The following is a 16584-nucleotide window of genomic DNA, read 5'->3' on the forward strand; positions in this document are numbered from 1 at the left end:
TTTTTTGCTTGGCCAATATCCTTCCCTCTTCTTCCAGAAACAGCACCAGGGTTTACCCAGGTGGTCCTACATATTCCCCGCATCAGTCCATGTGGTTAAGCAGGGCTGACCCCACCAATAAGTGTATTCCAATTCTATGGTCACAGCTATTGGTTTGGAGATGGCTCTGAGATTGTCCAGTGAGAACCAGTCCCAAGCTGAGCTATGAGAAAAGAGAAGCTCTCCTTCCCCTGGTGATGCTGTCTAATAGGCTTATATCCTAAAGCGGCTGGTGTCCAACTCTCCCATCATGAAGGACAGCCTTCCTGAGAATAAAACCAACACAGGACGAAGTGGAGCCAGGATGGCAGGATACTCCAAATGCATTCATCTGAGTCCTGGATCCAGCTGTGCCTGAAGCAAGCCCTCCGCCTGGGTGTTTTATTATGGGAGCTGATAAATTTCCGTTTTGGCCTGAGCCATTTCAGTATAATTTCTGCACTTGCAACCAAAAAGGTCCTGACTACCTATAAAGATACTCCTGTATGTGTCCTTTACTCTCACGTGACTACCCTAGTCACAAGATGTCTGACACTAAATGTGTGTTGGGGGCTGGATTTCCACACCAAGCAATTCTCTGAGATACCAGCTGGGTGTCCTACAGCTTACTTCAGTTCTGAAACTATTTACACGGAAAGAGCATCAGACCCCACAGGTTAAGCGCTCAGTCTCACAAGGCTGCCTCTTCAGATGCCAACCCAAGTCCCAGGTTGTCAGACCCAGGTTGCTTCTGACCAACTGGCTATAAATTGGGGCCCCCATACCCCCCAAGCTGGGTTTGATAATTCGCTAGAATAGTTCCTGGAACTCAGGGAAACACATTTACCTACAATAAAGGTTAGAGATGAGCATCCAGCTGGAGGAGATTCGTAGGACAAGGTGTGTGGGAAGAGGCTCGGAGCTTCCATGCCCCCTCCTGACACACCACTCCCCCAGAACCTCCACGGGTTCGGCCACCCGGAAGCTCTCCAGACCCCATCCTTTGGGGACTGCTATGGAGGCTTCATCACATAGGCATGATCCCCCATTACCTCAGGCTCCAGCCCCTCCCCCTCCCCCTCCTGGAAGATGGGAGATGGGGCTGGAAGTTCCAAGCTTCCAATCATGGCTTGGTCTTCCTGGTGATCAGCTCCCATCCCGAATCTCTCCAGGACCCCATCCAGCCACCTCATTCACAAAAGACCACCCACTCAGGAAATTCCAGGAGATTTAGGAACTCTGCGTCAGGAACCAGGGTCAAAGACTAATATTAGAACAACAGATGCTCCTAGTGCTCTTAACACTTAGGAAATTGCAGAGATTTTAGGAGCCCTGTGCCAGGAACTGGGGACAGAGACCAATAGTTTTACTTTCCATTATTTCACACTAACATATCCATGAGAAGTTGAATGATAGTAGAATTCGACATGATAGAGAAAGACTCTAAGTCTCAAAGAAAGTGACTTGCTTCTGGTTTCATGGCTAGAAGTGGTAAAATTGGAATCCAAATCTGTTTCATTCCAACCATGTATCTCATGACATCATGGAACCTCAAAGACCAACCCCTGAGTGGCTGAGAGCTGTGGGCATGTGTTATGGGATATAGGAATCTCAAGTTCTAGATTTTTAGCTCTTGCTTTACCAGAAATGCTGTGTTTGACCTTGAAATAACATCACAGGTCTTAGGGCTCACTTTTCTCATCTGTAAAACGAGGAGGGTTAACTAGCTGATAGCTAAAAGTCTCTTCCAGCACTAAGGGAAAAAAAAAATCAATAAGTCCACGATGCTAATGGAGCCTCGTACAAACGGAATCAATCGAAAGCTGGTTACAACAGCAGCCCGAGAAGAGGCTCCCATGATGCTAAACCCAATAACATGAGGGAGAGGACAGCCACCGCAGACAGAGTTTCAAAGCCTCCTGGAAATGCTGGGATGAATTCTCGTCTGCAGCCCTGCATGTGATCCAGATTTCCTCCTTTCCCAAAGAAAAGTCTGCTTTGGGGCGCCTGGGTGGCTCAGTCTGTTGGGTGTCTGCCTTGGGCTCAGGTCATGATCCCAGAGTCCCAGGATCAAGTTCCACCAAGTCCTGCCTGGGGCTCCCTGCTCAGCAGGGAGTCTGCTTTTCCTTCAGCCCATCCCCTCTGCTCATTCTCTCTCTCTCTCTCTCTCTCTCAAATAAATAAAATCTTAAAAAAAAGTCTTCTTTTATGACCTCTCATGCCATAGACCCTTTACCCCCACTACGGTGTAGATGCCTCTAATCTTGCAGACTTGAAACTTTCTGGAAGGTCTCCCCCCTCCCTGGCTTTTCCCCAGCCCACACTGACCTCACCTGTTCCACAGAATCTGACCAAAGCTGGTGGACCTCGCCCTCCTTTCTGAAGCGCTGTCGTCTTGTGGCCTGGCCCCCACTCTCGCCCCACAGGCCTGACTGCTCTTCCTCTTTCTCTGACAACCCCTCAGTCTCCTTGTGCCACCCATTCCCCAGGGTGCCTTCAGCTCACTCCTCCCTCCGTCTCCCTCCCTCTCTTCCTCTCTCTCTCTCTCTCTTCCCCTCTCTCAATCCCCGGTGACTCCCCTGGTGCTGCCTCTTCCTCAAATCCCAGCCTCTCTGAGATTATTCCGTCCACGCCCAAGCTGTGTTCCTGAGCTCTGCTCCACATTTCTGACCACCTTCCCGAAGCCTTCCCGGAATTTCAATCACAACCTGTCTCTGAGGGAACTCGCTGTTTCTGCCCAGATCAGCTCCTTCCCCTGCCTCCCCCAGTTCCCCAGGGGGCAGCACCAGACTCCTCCCACCCAGGCTTGATGCTCTGGTACAACTTTTGACTTCTTTTCCTTCAATCCCCACGTCTACCTGGTGGCCCCGGAGCAAAGCTGTGGGAATCCCACTGCCGTCACGCGGGAGGTAGGTGGGTTCTCTGTCTGCTGCCACTACAGGTCTCCAGTCCTACCCGCGGTGTCATGGCCTCCTCGCCGGTCTCCCACTTCCAGGTTCTTTCCTCTGAAGGTAACCTGTGTCTATCACACCATCCCCCTCTGAGGAGCAACTCTGAGTGGGTCACTCATGCTCAGTCTTTCCACAAACTCTGTTGCCCAATGAATCCATACAAACTCCTCATCCTGGAATGGGGCCCTGGGAAACCGGGGCCAACACCTTAGCTGTGCTCCGGTAGCTTGCTTTCTCCTCCACACCGCACTCCTACTGCTCCCTGGGAAGCTTTCATGGTTTATCAGCTCTGTGCCTTTATCTTATCCTGAATCCCTACAATCTTACCACGTTGCTCCTCGGTTTAAAACTCTCCAATACCTTTTCACTGCACTTACTACAAAATTCAACTCCTAAACGGCTACAAAGCCCCATGGGGTAAGCCCCGTGTGCTAGACCATCCTCCCCTAGCCTCAGTTTACATAATTCAGCCACACTGGCTTTTTTCTCTGTTCCCTGAAGGGGTCAAGTTCTATTCTTTCCCTAGCGCGTCACCAGACAGTCTCCTTCTCGTCCTTGGGGCCCAGCTTCAGTGCGTCTCCTGGGCTCCTCCTTCCCTGCTAGCGACACTCTCTCCTGCTGGGCCCAGAGGTGGCTGCAGAATCCTTTTCAACACAGTGCTGACTGCAGGTGACCGCCACCGACCGGCCAACAGTAACACGATTGATGAGCCTGCCCGTGAGAGCTGCCCCAGTCTGCCGTGCCCCAGTCTGCCGTCCCCCAGCCACCGCCAGAAGGGAACACTGAGGCCTAGAGAGGCAAAGACACTCACGGTGAACCTGAGCACGAGTTAGCCCTTGAGTCAATATCCGAAACCAATTGTTCCTGCTCTTAGGCTATTGTTCGTCTGTTGTACCAAACTCTTTCCTGTTTTTAATTCCTCAAGGTGGGTGGTCCCAAAGCATAGGAAGCTTTCTGGGCCCACAGGGTGTGGAAGGAAGGCCTGGAAGGGCAGCAGACAGGGGGCCAGGGCAGGGGCTCAGCTGCGGGTCACCTGTTAAAGGCAGAGCGAGCTGGTCATCAGAGGCAGGGGACAGCTGTTGTCATGGTGATGGACCAGCCAGGGAGCCAACCGCTAGACAGGCTGGTTCTTAGATCAGCACCTTACCAAATGCTTAAAACTTAAAAATGGCTTCCACCCTTTAGCAGAGCTGGGAAGAAAACCATAATTGTCCCTCCCCGGTAATCTATCTGGGTCTGAGTCCAGAGAAGACACTGATAGTCCCAGCACAGCATTTTTGGAACCAGGAACAATTTCGTCCAGCTTCTCATTTTTGGGGTGCCCAGAGAGGCAAAGTTATCTACTCAAGTCAGGGAGTAAACTCTGCTGAGGTCATGGCAGTGGGGGTGGGATAGGCTACGGAAGGAGGGGTCCTCAGTGATGACCTTTTGGAGTCATAGGCCATCCCGCATAAACACCTTCCCAGTTATTTGAACCCACTTACCTCCAAGACCCTGCCGCTGATGTACCGGTCACAAGTCTCGCATTTGATGCCGAACTGGGAGTGGTAGTCGGACTCACAGTATGGAACGCCATCCCTGTGAGAGGAAATGCACACAGGGAGAGGAGGCTGGGGGGTGGTCCACGGGGGGTGTCACAGGCAAGTTCCTGGACCTGCAGCCCGTGGTGACTGGACCGAGATTAGAAACACTGGAGGAGTTTGTTAAAAATGCAAACTCTCCAGACACCCCTCAGATCTATGGAATCAGAACCCTTGGGAGGGGGGCCCAGGAATCTGCCTCTTGACAAACTTCCCAGGTGAACCTGGGAACCACTGGTCTGGGCTGCTGGCCATGGAGATCCCTCTTCTAGTCCCCTTCCATTTCTCTCCCACAAGTTCTCCAGAGCCGCTTTCTTCTCTTTATCTCCAAGGACTCTTTTTAAAATGCATTGTAAAAATGTATAAAGTTTTATTTTGTTTAGAATCGGTAGTCTTTGCATTTGGCACCTTACAAAGGCATAAAGGGAGGAGGCTTCTTCCCCCTCTTCCCAGCCCCTTCCAGGAGGTCATCGATGGGGTCAAGCTTTGGGTATAGCCTTCAGGGCTCCTCACCTGATAAAAAAAATTTTACCTGTAGTGAGAGAATCATCTGACTGCTCTGGGTCAGGAGATAAGAGGAACCCACCCTAACCCCTTCCCATGTGCTTCATTTTCGCCCAGAGCTTCTAACGTATCAGGCAGTAATAAGATTATTGTGAGTCATTCTTACACTGTGCCCCTGCTACTAATAGCTACTGATATGGATGGCCTGGTGTATGCGCGCCCTCCAATGGGGTTTTACATAGATTATTTCACTGAATTCTCACGGCAGCCCTGGGAGGTCAGAACTATCCCTCTCCTTCTATCGTGTCGATGAGAAAACTCAACTAGGAGGATCTAGAGCTGGATTCAAACCCAGGCGCTCTGGTGCCCCCCCAGGTGGTCATGGGGCCTGAAGGACATGGCCGCCATACGCGCCGGCGCTCCGGCGCAGGGCCCGGCCTGTCATGAGCACACAGCAAATGGCTGCCAGAAGAACCCCCGTGATGGCGGAGAGGGGCGTCCAAGGTGGACATGGAGGTAGCTGGGGGCATCAGATAGCTCACCCCAGCTCTGGGCCCTGCCTGGCTCTAAGGACTGGATCTGACGACATGGTTCTGTGGTGCTAACGCGTCCCTGAGGAGAGAGGGACGCCTCCCCCACTTTTGGGTGTAACGGAACTGGCTGACGCAGAGAGGCCCGAAGGACAGTCATGTCCTTGTTTCATCTCTAAGTTGTTGCCATGCTGGGATTGCTGGAGCCCACCCTGTGGGGCAGGGAGCGTGTGTTCTCCTGAAGAAGAGGACCCAGCAAAGGCCAGTGGTCAGACTGTTGTTTAAAGGCCCCCTAGACACTTATAAGGGTGCTGTTTTAGCCTTGGTACCACCCTGTGAGGTCGGTCTTCCTATCCCTGTTTTTATAAACGAGGAAACAGACTCCGAAGGGCTGTTAACCCAGGCGTCCATCCTGGAGGCGGTGTCTCTCCACGCCTGCCACTGTGCCAGCAGCCAGATGAGGAGCCCAGAGCCAGGCTGCAGAGAGCTTAGGAGGGCTGGGCCTTCTTGAGAGGAGCTCTGCATGAACCCGACACCCCTGGCTGAGGCTCATAGACTCAAGGACTCCAGGCTGGAGACTCAGTAAGGGCACTTCTTACTTGGCAGGCACGGAGCGAGATGCCAACCTCCTCCCAGCATGGCCTTCAAAGCTCTCGGTGCCGTGACCTCAGCTCCCCTCTGCAGCCTGGGACCGTGGTGCACCTGCGCACACGTCGGAGCTCCGGGCAGACACGATGGGTGTGTCAGGCACCAGCCCGCCCTTGCGCAGGCTGGGCATTCCTCCTACAAGCTTTCCTTCTGTGTGTTTTCAAATCTTACCCTCGTTTTCAAGGTCTGGCTCAAAGAGTGCTGTCTTCCCTGAAGCTCTCCCAGATTCCAGATTTCACTCCCTGCTAGTTAGAAGTGCTCCTTTCTTTCTCAGAATAATCCGAGACTGTCACTTGGACCTCTGACCCAGACAGTGCTGTCTGGCGGCATCCGTGTCCCCTTTCTGCCCATAGCCTCGCCTGGTTTTCCTTCCCACTCACAGTTACTGTGGGTCACAGAGGGCTGCTCTCTGGCTCTAGGAGTCACGTCCTCTTGGCAGTGATTGGTCAGGAATGGGAGTGTGACCCAAGGGTGGCCACATCAGAGACAACCGTGGGACTCTTGCTGGGGTCCTTGGGAAAGGGGCCTCTGTCTCTCTGCTGGGCTTGCTACGCTGGTAGAATGAAACCCTGAGATGTTGGTGATCATCTTTAATACCCTTGGGGGAGGGGTTATTTGAGAATAAATCCAACACAGAGGAAGGGAGAGCTGAGGGGCAGATAGGAGGGGAGAGAGAGAGAGAGAGACCTCCGCAGTGCCAGTAACATCTTTAAGGTCCTGGATCCAGCCGTGCCGGAAGTCAGCAGGCCTCTGGCCTTTCCATTTCCGAGCCAATAAACTCATTTTTGCTTAAGTGGGTTTGAACTGGGTTTTCTGTTGCTTATAATCCAAAGGGTCTGAAAGAACAAAACTCCTGATCTCTCCATCACCTAAATCCTGGTGCCATAATTTTTTATGTATCTAGTTTATCTCCCTTGTTAGCCTATAGCTCTCCTGATGGCGAAACCCAGACACGCTACGGCTTTATGTGCTTGCCCCATCCTGGCAGTGGGTCAGCCCGCGCCCCAGCAGTGTCTGGCTCAGACAGCAACAGCGCTGTGAGGGGCTGTGACCGTCACTTTTTTTCGGTGCCTGATTTTGGGAATGTGGTCATTAGAGTCTGGAGGTAAGGCGGGGCGGGGCTCATCCTGTGGGACCCAGTGCGGCCCCTGGGGATGGTGTCCTCTCTGCTGATAGCTTCCCGTGTCCCTTGTATCTCATCTCAATTCAATTCATTCAACAACTGTATTGTTGGCCAGGGGATGGGCATCACGCTAACAGCAACAGCCGGTAAAACAGACGCCCTGCCTAGGTGAGGATGACATTAAATATCACCACAGAGCAAGTTACTTATTTCCACAAGCCTCAGCTTTTACAGCTTTTAAAATGGGGACGGACGCCTCATGGGGGGGGTGGGGGGAGTTGTGGGGTTTAATGCGATAACCCATCCACGGCCATTAGCATATCCTTTGTACGTCATAAAACCTTGGTGAAAGGTAGCTAGGGTTATCGTCATTATCAGAAGTTAACATGGATGAGAGTATGATTGCAAACGGTGTGAGCCTGCGTGAAGGGAACAGACCCCGGGAGGGCTGGGGTTGGGAGAGCGGAGGCGGCAGGGACAGTAGGAGACCTTCGGAGAGCGGCGGGCTTCGGACTGAGACCAGAGGGAGGGGAGGAGCGAAGGCGGCAATGGCCAGAAGAGCATCTCAGGGAGAGGAAGCAGCATGGAAGGGTCCGGGGGTTGGGGAGCCGTTCTTTGTGGTTGTGGGAGTGCGGTGGCTGGAGGCCAAGTGGAAGGAGGTGGCTCGGGAGATCCAGGCGAGGGTCCCCTGGGGCAGGCCGGAGGAATGCAGGGGTCCTGGAAGCCGGGCAGGGATGGGGGAGGGGAGACACCCACTTGCTGATGTACTCCCCGGTGAGGATCACGCTGCAGGTCTGGCACTTGAAGCAGCTGACATGCCATTGCTTGTCCAGCGCCAGAAGTGACTGGCCATGCTTGATCTCCTCTTTGCAGCCAGCGCAGTCTGCAAGACAAGGAGACGCCACTGAGCAGAACACCCCAGGGCCCCTGACCTCTGCTGTCCTCTCAGTCCCAGGGATGGAAACCCCTCCCTGAAAAGCGCCTTCCCATAGCAGCTCCCAGCTTGGCCCGGGCACCTGCCCGAGCTCTACCAGGTGGAAGCAAGGGCCCCGGAGCCCGGGCTGCTAGACAGGAGGACTGGATGTGAGGGAGAAAGAAAGACATGCTAGGATTCCTCCAGAAAGCTCTCTTGTCATCCTGACCGCTCTTCATCCCTCACAGACGGACTCTGTTCCGCATCTGGCCTGCCCTCAAACAGCTAACTAAGCGCACTACCGTTCGTGGCCTGGGCACCGGTCACATCAGCAGCACCTGGGAGCCTGCAGACCTACTGAAGGTCTTCAAGCAGAGTCAAGTCGAGCAGCACAGCTGCAGGGGATAAGCTCAGTATCTAATTTTTTCCTGCTCTTGGGCCGTATGCTCCATGACAAGGACCCTGTCTGTGTTTTGTGCGTAAATGCATTCTGTGCTCAACACATAGTAGGAACTGGATGAGCATGAGGAGAGGACCTTGTAGCACCCAGGAGGACAGAGTTTCCCGTACCTGCCCCCGCCCCAACATGCTTATAGTATGCAGGACATTCCCCTCGCCAAGGGTTAAAGTCTAGTAAGACCGACCCCAACCAGGGGGTGTTCTCACTCCCCATCCTCATCACCCTGGAACGCGCACCAGGGCCCCAGAACGTGGGGGCCAGCCCTCTGCCTGTTGCTCAAGGCCTGTCTGGGGGGGCAGGAAAGGGAGCCAGCATCCAAGGTACTTGGGAGATGCTGGGAATGTAGGCCCACTCTGGAGGGGGAAAGGGTCATGAGACAAAGTTTACTAGAGGACGAGCCTCTCTATTGGCACCACCAGACAGATGCATACTTCGGATCAGTGGGGGGAAGAGAAACTGCAGATCAAGTTGGGAGAGGCTGGCTGGAAGCCCTTGTGTCCAGCTGGGAGCCAGGCCTGGGAGAGAAGATGAAGCGGCCTGTCGAGGAAGGGGGTGTGCCCAGCTGACTGCGGGGAGGGTCTGAGCCCCACTGAAGTGCTTGGAGGAGGCAGCTCCCACGGTTCCCGCCTCTTGGCTCCCTAGACTTTCTTTCTTTTCTTAAAAAACATTTTATGGAGGGGCACCTGGGTGGCTCAGTGGGTTTAGTCGCTGCCCTCGGCTCAGGTCATGGTCTCAGGGTCCTGGGATCAGGCCCCACATCGGGCTCTCTGCTCAGCAGGGAGCCTGCTTCCCCCTCTCTCTCTGCCTTCTACTCTGCCTACTTGTGATCTCTCTCTCTCTCTGTGTCAAACAAATAAATAAAATCTTTAAAAAAAAAAAAAAACATTTTATGGAGCACTGGGTGTGGTAAAAAAACAATGAATACTGTTACGCTGAAAATAAATAAAAAATTAAAAAAAATTTTATTTATTTGACAGACAGAGAAAGAGCACACGTAGGCAGAGGGAGAAGGAGAAGCAGGCTCTCCCATGCAGGGTTCGATCCTAAGACCCTGGGATCATGATCCAGGCTAAAGGTAGTGGTTTAACCACTGAACCACCCAGGCGCCCCTCCCTAGCACCTTTCGAACATCCCTTAGCACAGGCTGGGGCAGGAGGGGCTCGCATTGCAAAATGCTTCGAGCCTCAGGCCTACAGATGGGGGCTGGGAGAACAGCTTTGGGATTTCTTTTCCTTCCTCACTCCTCCGGAAAAAATCTACCCACCTGCATCCCAATAATCGCAGGCTTTAGAATGTAATCGTTTAGAGATTATCAGGCACTCCCTTTCCTTTTATAGACATGACTTGCGCATGCTCAGCACAGAAGAACTTGAGGGCTCAGGGGTCAAGGACTGAAGCCCGCATACTGAACCTGTGTCCGGGGCCTCCTTGATAGACTTAGATAATTCCACAGGGGCGCAGGGATCACAGAACCCTTAGTCACAGTCCCACCTAATGCAGAAACCTACAGCATTCTTGACAGGCAGGCACCGTCCTCTGCTTAACTGCCTCCAGGGGTAGGAAGCTCACCCCCTATGGAGGAAGCCCCCTTTGCCTTTGGACAGACAAAATAGTCACAAGTGCCTTCTTTATTTTTTTTTCATTTTCATTTTTAAAAATATGTATCCTATAAAGGTTTATTCTTTTTTGTTTTGTTTTATAACTCCATTTTTAATTTCCTAGCTGATTTTTTTTTTTAACTGAAGTGTCACTGACACACACTATTACATCAGTCTCAGGCGTACGATAGCGACTTAATAACTCTACGCCTTACACTGTACTCAGCACAAGGGTAGCTCCCATCTGTCCCCACATACCGCTGTTACCGTGTCACTGGCCATGTTCCCCATGCTGCGGCTTTCATCCTCGTCATCTACCCATCGCATAACTGGAAGCCTGCGCCTCCCACTCCCCTTCACCCAATTTTGCCCATCCCTCTTCCCCTTTACCTCTGGCAACCATCAGTCTGTTCTCTGTATTTATGGGTCTGTTTCTGCTTTTTTGGTTTGTTTGTTCATTTGTTTTGTTTTTGAGATTCTACATGTATGTGAAATCATATAGTATTTTCTTTCTCTGTCTGACTTCTTTCACTTAGAGTAAATGGACCTCTAGGTCCATCCACGTTGTTGCAAATGGCAAGACTTCATTCTTTTTTGTGACTGAGTAATATTCCAGGGTATATATCTGCCACATCTTTATCCATTCATCAGTTGATAGGTATTTGGGTCATTTCCATATCTTGGCTATTGTAAACAATACTGCAATAAACATAGGGGTGCCTATGTGTTTTTAAATTAGTATTTTTGTTTTCTTTGAGAAAATGCCCAACAGTGGGATTACTGGATTATATGACATTTCTATTTTTAGTTTTTTCTTTTTTTTGAGAAAACTTCATACTGTTTCCCACACAGGCTGCACCAATCCACATCCTCACCAACACTTGTCATTTCTTGTCTTGACTGCCTTTTTTTTTTTTTTTTGAGAGAGAGTGAGAGAGCATGTGTGAGTGGGGGAGAGGGGGAGAGAGAAAGGGAGAGAGAATCCCAAGCAAGCTCCATGCTGGGTGTGGGATTTGATCTCACAGCCCTGATATCATGGCTTGAGCTGAAATGAAGAGCCAGACCTTAACTGACAGAGCCACCCAGGTGCCCCATGACTGCCTTCTTTATATGGAGCTGAGACCTGACTCCTTGTGATGTGCCTTATTTTATGCAATAAGAACTACCTCCTTTGCCTCCTGACATCACCTTCAAATATTTAGAGACAACTGAGGTTTCTCTCTTCTCCCTCCTTCCTTACACCTCACTTCTCCTTGCTTGATGGGGTCATCCTCCCACCAGCTTCACAGTTGACTCTGTGGACTTGGTGCATTAGAGCCAACAACACAAAGCCCCACCTCTCTAGTACATCTCATTTGAATATCTGCATCCTATGCGGCCACATTCTAGTCCCAAGTCCCATCTCCTCAAGTTGCCGTGATGCGTCTGCGATGGACGTGGTATGTGAGTCAAAATTCAGGAGGCTGTGCAGGGGCGTGGTTAGAGGCTGGGCCGGCAGGACAGAGTGAATGGTGAGAGGCGGCTGAGGGCACAAGCCCAGCCCCCTCACGGACTGGTTGTGTGACCGCGAAGCCCCTGCTTCCTCATCTGACCATCTCCCTTACCGCATTGGTGTGAAGATGCGCTACTTTCAGGCCTGTAAGGACTCAACACGCAAGCTCAATGAATGGTCGCTGTCATTCTTACTTCATGTTCTTGTGTTTCTGACCCATATTCTGTGCTCGGTCCTGTCTCTGGTCTGAGGCCAGGAGAATTTTCCTGTTGCCGGGAAGGCCTGCGGCTTCCCCGAGGATTCTGGGATGCCCCCTCTAGGTGGTTTTCCTTTTCATGTTATACCGCAGGTCCTCAGATGGAACAAGACCCTTTTCTCCTTCTTCTCCCTCCTCCTCTCTGCCTTGACCCCCGGTGGAGCTTCAGGCGCCAGCCAGGAGCCCGTGAATCTGGTACAACAAACAGGCGCAGTCAGGAGAGCGACCCCCTGCCCCGCGGTGGTTGCTGTGCAGCCAGCTGTCTGCTCCTCGCATGCTCCTCTCTCTTCCAAGATTACAACCTTCGGCTGGCAGAAAGTATGAGGCCACCACCTGTTCCCCCAAGTCCCTCAGTTTCCTGAGGTCTCTAGAGACTGCAGGCAGCCATTTTTAGCTTTTCTTCACTGTGTCGTACATTCCATCTAGATCAACGAAAATGAGTGGGTTTTGTGAGTCATAGCAAGTCAAAGCATTCCTTGCTTTAGATAACGAGTCCAGGAAGACATGACCCTTCCCTGTTAGCCAGTCATATCTCTGGTATAGGGTGTGAAGGGAAGAGGCCCCCAGGTCAGACTGCCTGGTCCCACATTCCAGTTTCATTACTTACTATTTGTGTGACTCTGGGCAAGTCATTTACACTCTTTGGGTCTCAGTTTTCTCATCTATAAAAGAATTACTTTTCTCTCCCTCATAGAACTATAATGAGATATTATGTATAGACATTATGTACAGAAAACTTAGTGCATTGCCTGACAATAGTAACAGTCAATCAGTGTTAGCAGTGGTGCTGATGGTGATGCTGGTATTGGTGGTGGTGGTGATGGTGATGACAGTTGTGATGGTGATGGTGGTGGTGATGGTGACAGTGGTGATGGTTCGTAGTGATGGTGGTCACAGTTGTGATGGTGATGGTGGTGATGGTGACAGTGGTGATGGGGGTGGTGGTGATGATGGTGACAGCTGTGATGGTAATGGTGGTGGTGATGGTGACAATTATGATGGTGGTTTTGGTGTTGGTAGTGATGGTGGTAGTGGTGGTGACAGTTGTGATGTTGATGTTGGTGTTGGTGTTGGTAGTGAGTTGGTGACAGTTGTGATGGTGATGGTGGTGGTGATGGTGACAGTGGTGATGGTGGTGACAGTTGTGATGGTGATGGTGGTGGTGGTGACAACTGTGATGGTAATGTTCGTGTTGGTAGTGATGGTGGTGACAGTTGTGATGGTGACAGTGCTGATGGTGATGGTGGTGCCAGTTGTGACAGTGAAGCTGATGTTGCTCCCACTGCTGATTCCTCTCAGTGAGGATGGTGAGGAAACACTTCTTATTTTTATAAAAAGTTATTTTTTCTCTTGATAGTTCCCGAGTCTTCTTCTTGATCTATTTTGAGTAGATAACTGCTCCTGCTGTTCCAGAACGTCTTTATTCACCCTCCAGGGATGAAAGGTCACACCCCTATAGATAAAAATACATCAGGTTTTTCCTCCTCCTTTTTCTTTTTCCATGATACATTCTTCATCTCAGTCCTCTTTTGGATCTGGTTTTGGTTCCGTCTCTCCTTTGGGAACTCAGCAGACCTCCCAGCAACCCCTCTAGTTATCTTTTAGCATGGACAGTGACCACCTTTAGGGAGAAAACACTTCCATGAAACATATTCCCTGTAGATCCACAGCTTGCAGTCTTTGCTTTGTGAGTAACAAGATGAGCCACGATCCTGGGTCCTCCTCCTGGAGAGAGCTTATATGCTCATGTGCTTCTCATTATTCACTCTTCTTCACCTTCCTCTGCCTTTGGACTTGCAGAATTATGGTGGCGACATTTAGCACCTTTCCTCAAGGACACGCTCGCATACAGGATTCCCACACTCAGCCAAGGAACCGTCCCACCTCTCTGAGGTCCCTGATGTGTGTAGTAATGCAGCACGAGCCAAGAGAAGTAACAGATTCAGGAATCATACTCCCTCTTTGGTGTGCTTTCCAGATTAAATCTCCAAGTCCGCAGCATCCTCACTTTATATTCAGAGAACACATTACACACCATGGCGTATGCTAGTCTGGCTCCTGGATACTAACACATTTGCTTTCCACAGAGCTGGGTAAATGGAGCCCCAGCAAGGCTCACGCTCCCGGCCCCAGCCTGCCTCTCTCTACTGCCTCACACGCCGTCCTGCTGGTCTCTGAGCGCCTTCGCAGCATCAGTCACAGGGCCGTGGCCCCGCATCCCAGCCCTCCAGCCCTGCTGTTATCCTGCATGAGGCTTTCAAGGAATCACGAAAGAGAACAGTGTGAATGCTCAGGCACCTTGAGATGGGAACCTGCTCAGACCAGCAAAGTCTTCTTGAATGTCACCAAGGATGCTGAAGGAAGTGTTCTGCGCATTCTGCGAGCAGATCTGATTAGATTGGGAGGAAGGAAGGGTGAGGGAGGAAGCCTTCCCATCGTCTTTCTCCCCAGCTCCCCACGGCAGGCTCTGATGGAGCCCCTTGGGGCCCAGCCCTGCTGACTTGGGGTGTTCTGTCTCAGCCCCTCGGCAGGATGCAGTCCCGGCCTGCTGACTCTCTCGGTGCCTGCGCCCGCACACAGGCCACTAATGGATTTTCATTGATTCTGCTGTGGGGCCGGTGGGGGTGTCATGTAATGGGAAAAAACTCCGGAGCCTAGCACGACTTGAGGTAAGCCCCGGGGCCAGGGCCTTGTATGGGTGGGCACCTGCTGTCAGCAGCCCAACGAGGGCATCTGGGACCAGTGATTTAGACATCTTACCACTAGACACACTTGAGTGGAGTGGATGTTCCATGAATTCAAATGACTGTTCCGAGGTGCACTCCTGAGCCTCAGTTTTCCCCCAAATCTACAGTTTGGTGATGAAATATAACATTCACTCTGGTGTGGTAGATGTTCCCTTCATCTCTAAACGCTGGTTCTCAAGTCTTAGGAGCAGCAAATGTATCACCCAGGAAGCTTATTAAGAACGCAGACTTCTAGGCTCCTTTCTTAGAAGTCCAAAGTGGGGGGCGCCTGGGTGGCTCAGTGGGTTAAGTGTCTGTTTTCAGCTCAGGTCATGATCTCAGAGGCCTGGGGTCGAGCCCCACGTCGGGCTCCCTGCTCAGCAAGGAGTCTGCTTTTCTGCTTTTCCCTCCGCCCCTCCCTACCCCCCCGCCCCCCCCGCCCCGGCTCATTCTCTCTCTCTCTTTCTCGCTTGCTCTCTGTCAAGTAAATAAATAAAATCTATAAAATCTAAAAAAAAAAAAAAAAGATTAAAAAAAATAAAAAAAAAGAAGTCCAAAGTGGGCCTAAAAATTTGTATGTTTAGCCTTATGCAGTGAAGTTGACGCAGGTTTCCCTGGGATACTTTCTAAGAGACACTAGCCCATCCCTTGTGGTTTGCTCCCATATTTCTCTTTTTTAAGATGTGTCTGTGTATACTTTTTAGTGGCATTTGTAGAAAATTGAGAACCCTTGGTGGCTTCTTCAGCCCTGTTCGGGTGCCCTGAGGAACACAGATCCAGAAGGGAGATGAGATGGGGAGCCTAGCTCATCCCAGAAGAGCCCCACCCAAGCGGCCAAGCATGGTACAGGCTGTCACTGTTTCTAGTCAGCAGCCTGCTTTCCCTGCATTTCTGCTTAAGGAAGCTGGCGAGTCTGGGCCCAATGCCAACTGGGTCAGGCTTCAGGAGTCCTCCAGGGTGGAAACCTCCCCCACTTCCCTCGGGCCTGCAGGAACGGATGCCGGAGCGGGAGCCGGGACAGGGAGCCCTAGGACGCACGGCCCGCAGACACGGAGGTGCCTGGGGGGAGCACTCACGGCTTGGTCCGCGGATCTTGATGGGCTTACTGCTGGTCATGGACTGGGAGCATGTCTGACACACGCATTCCTTCCCGCTGAAGGTCACCTTGTCTCCAATGGGGAAAGGCTTCCTGCAAGGGAGATGGAAGAGAAATTCAACACCTCTTCTCTAGAGGGATTCCATGTCTATTGGTGAGCTGACAGAAGATGGGCTCGAAGCTCGCTGGCACCACACGCAGCCTGCCTTCTATGAGACAAGGTAAATTCAAATGCTGTTCATGGTGCCAGATGGGCTGAACCAACTCAGTGGGGACCACGACTGGAACTGGAGGCCCACTTGGACCACTGATATGATTTTAACACCAGGCCAGTCATGACCATTAGTGAAGCTCACGTTTCTCATCTGTGAACGAATTGGTTAATAATTCCTCGCAGAGTTGCCCCCTCTTCCCGGAAAGACTTTTTCCATCCCAACCTCCTCTATCCCCAAATATCAAGAAGAACTCACTCGACTCCTAAATTCACCAAAATGTCTTCCTTTCACTAGCCAGGACATTTAGAAGTCCACCAATAACCTCTTCCTCTCCTCTGCATTTGTGCAGTTTGGGTTTCAGAGTTCAGAGGTCTCGAACTTGTCCGTGTCCTGCCTCCCTAACAAAGATGAACTGTACATCGAGTCCCTGGCAGCGTCGAGCCCATCGTTCAGGGGCTCTTGTGCATGAAGTCT

At 51.5% G+C, this 16584-nt stretch overlaps 1 protein-coding gene across 1 annotated transcript in view; it reads right to left on the reverse strand.

The window, feature by feature from the left end:
• ABLIM3 (actin binding LIM protein family member 3) overlaps positions 1-16584 on the reverse strand; it is a gene marked incomplete at its 5' end in the record, with an annotated part of 108668 nt that overhangs the window by 43156 nt on the left and 48928 nt on the right. The window contains 3 exon segments of the mRNA XM_080804715.1: positions 4454-4547; positions 8111-8237; positions 15876-15988. Of these exon segments, the coding sequence (XP_080660841.1) occupies positions 4454-4547; positions 8111-8237; positions 15876-15988 (334 nt within the window).

This window comes from Martes martes, assembly GCF_963455335.1.
Source record: "Martes martes genome assembly, chromosome: 5".
Lineage (NCBI taxonomy): Eukaryota > Metazoa > Chordata > Mammalia > Carnivora > Mustelidae > Martes > Martes martes.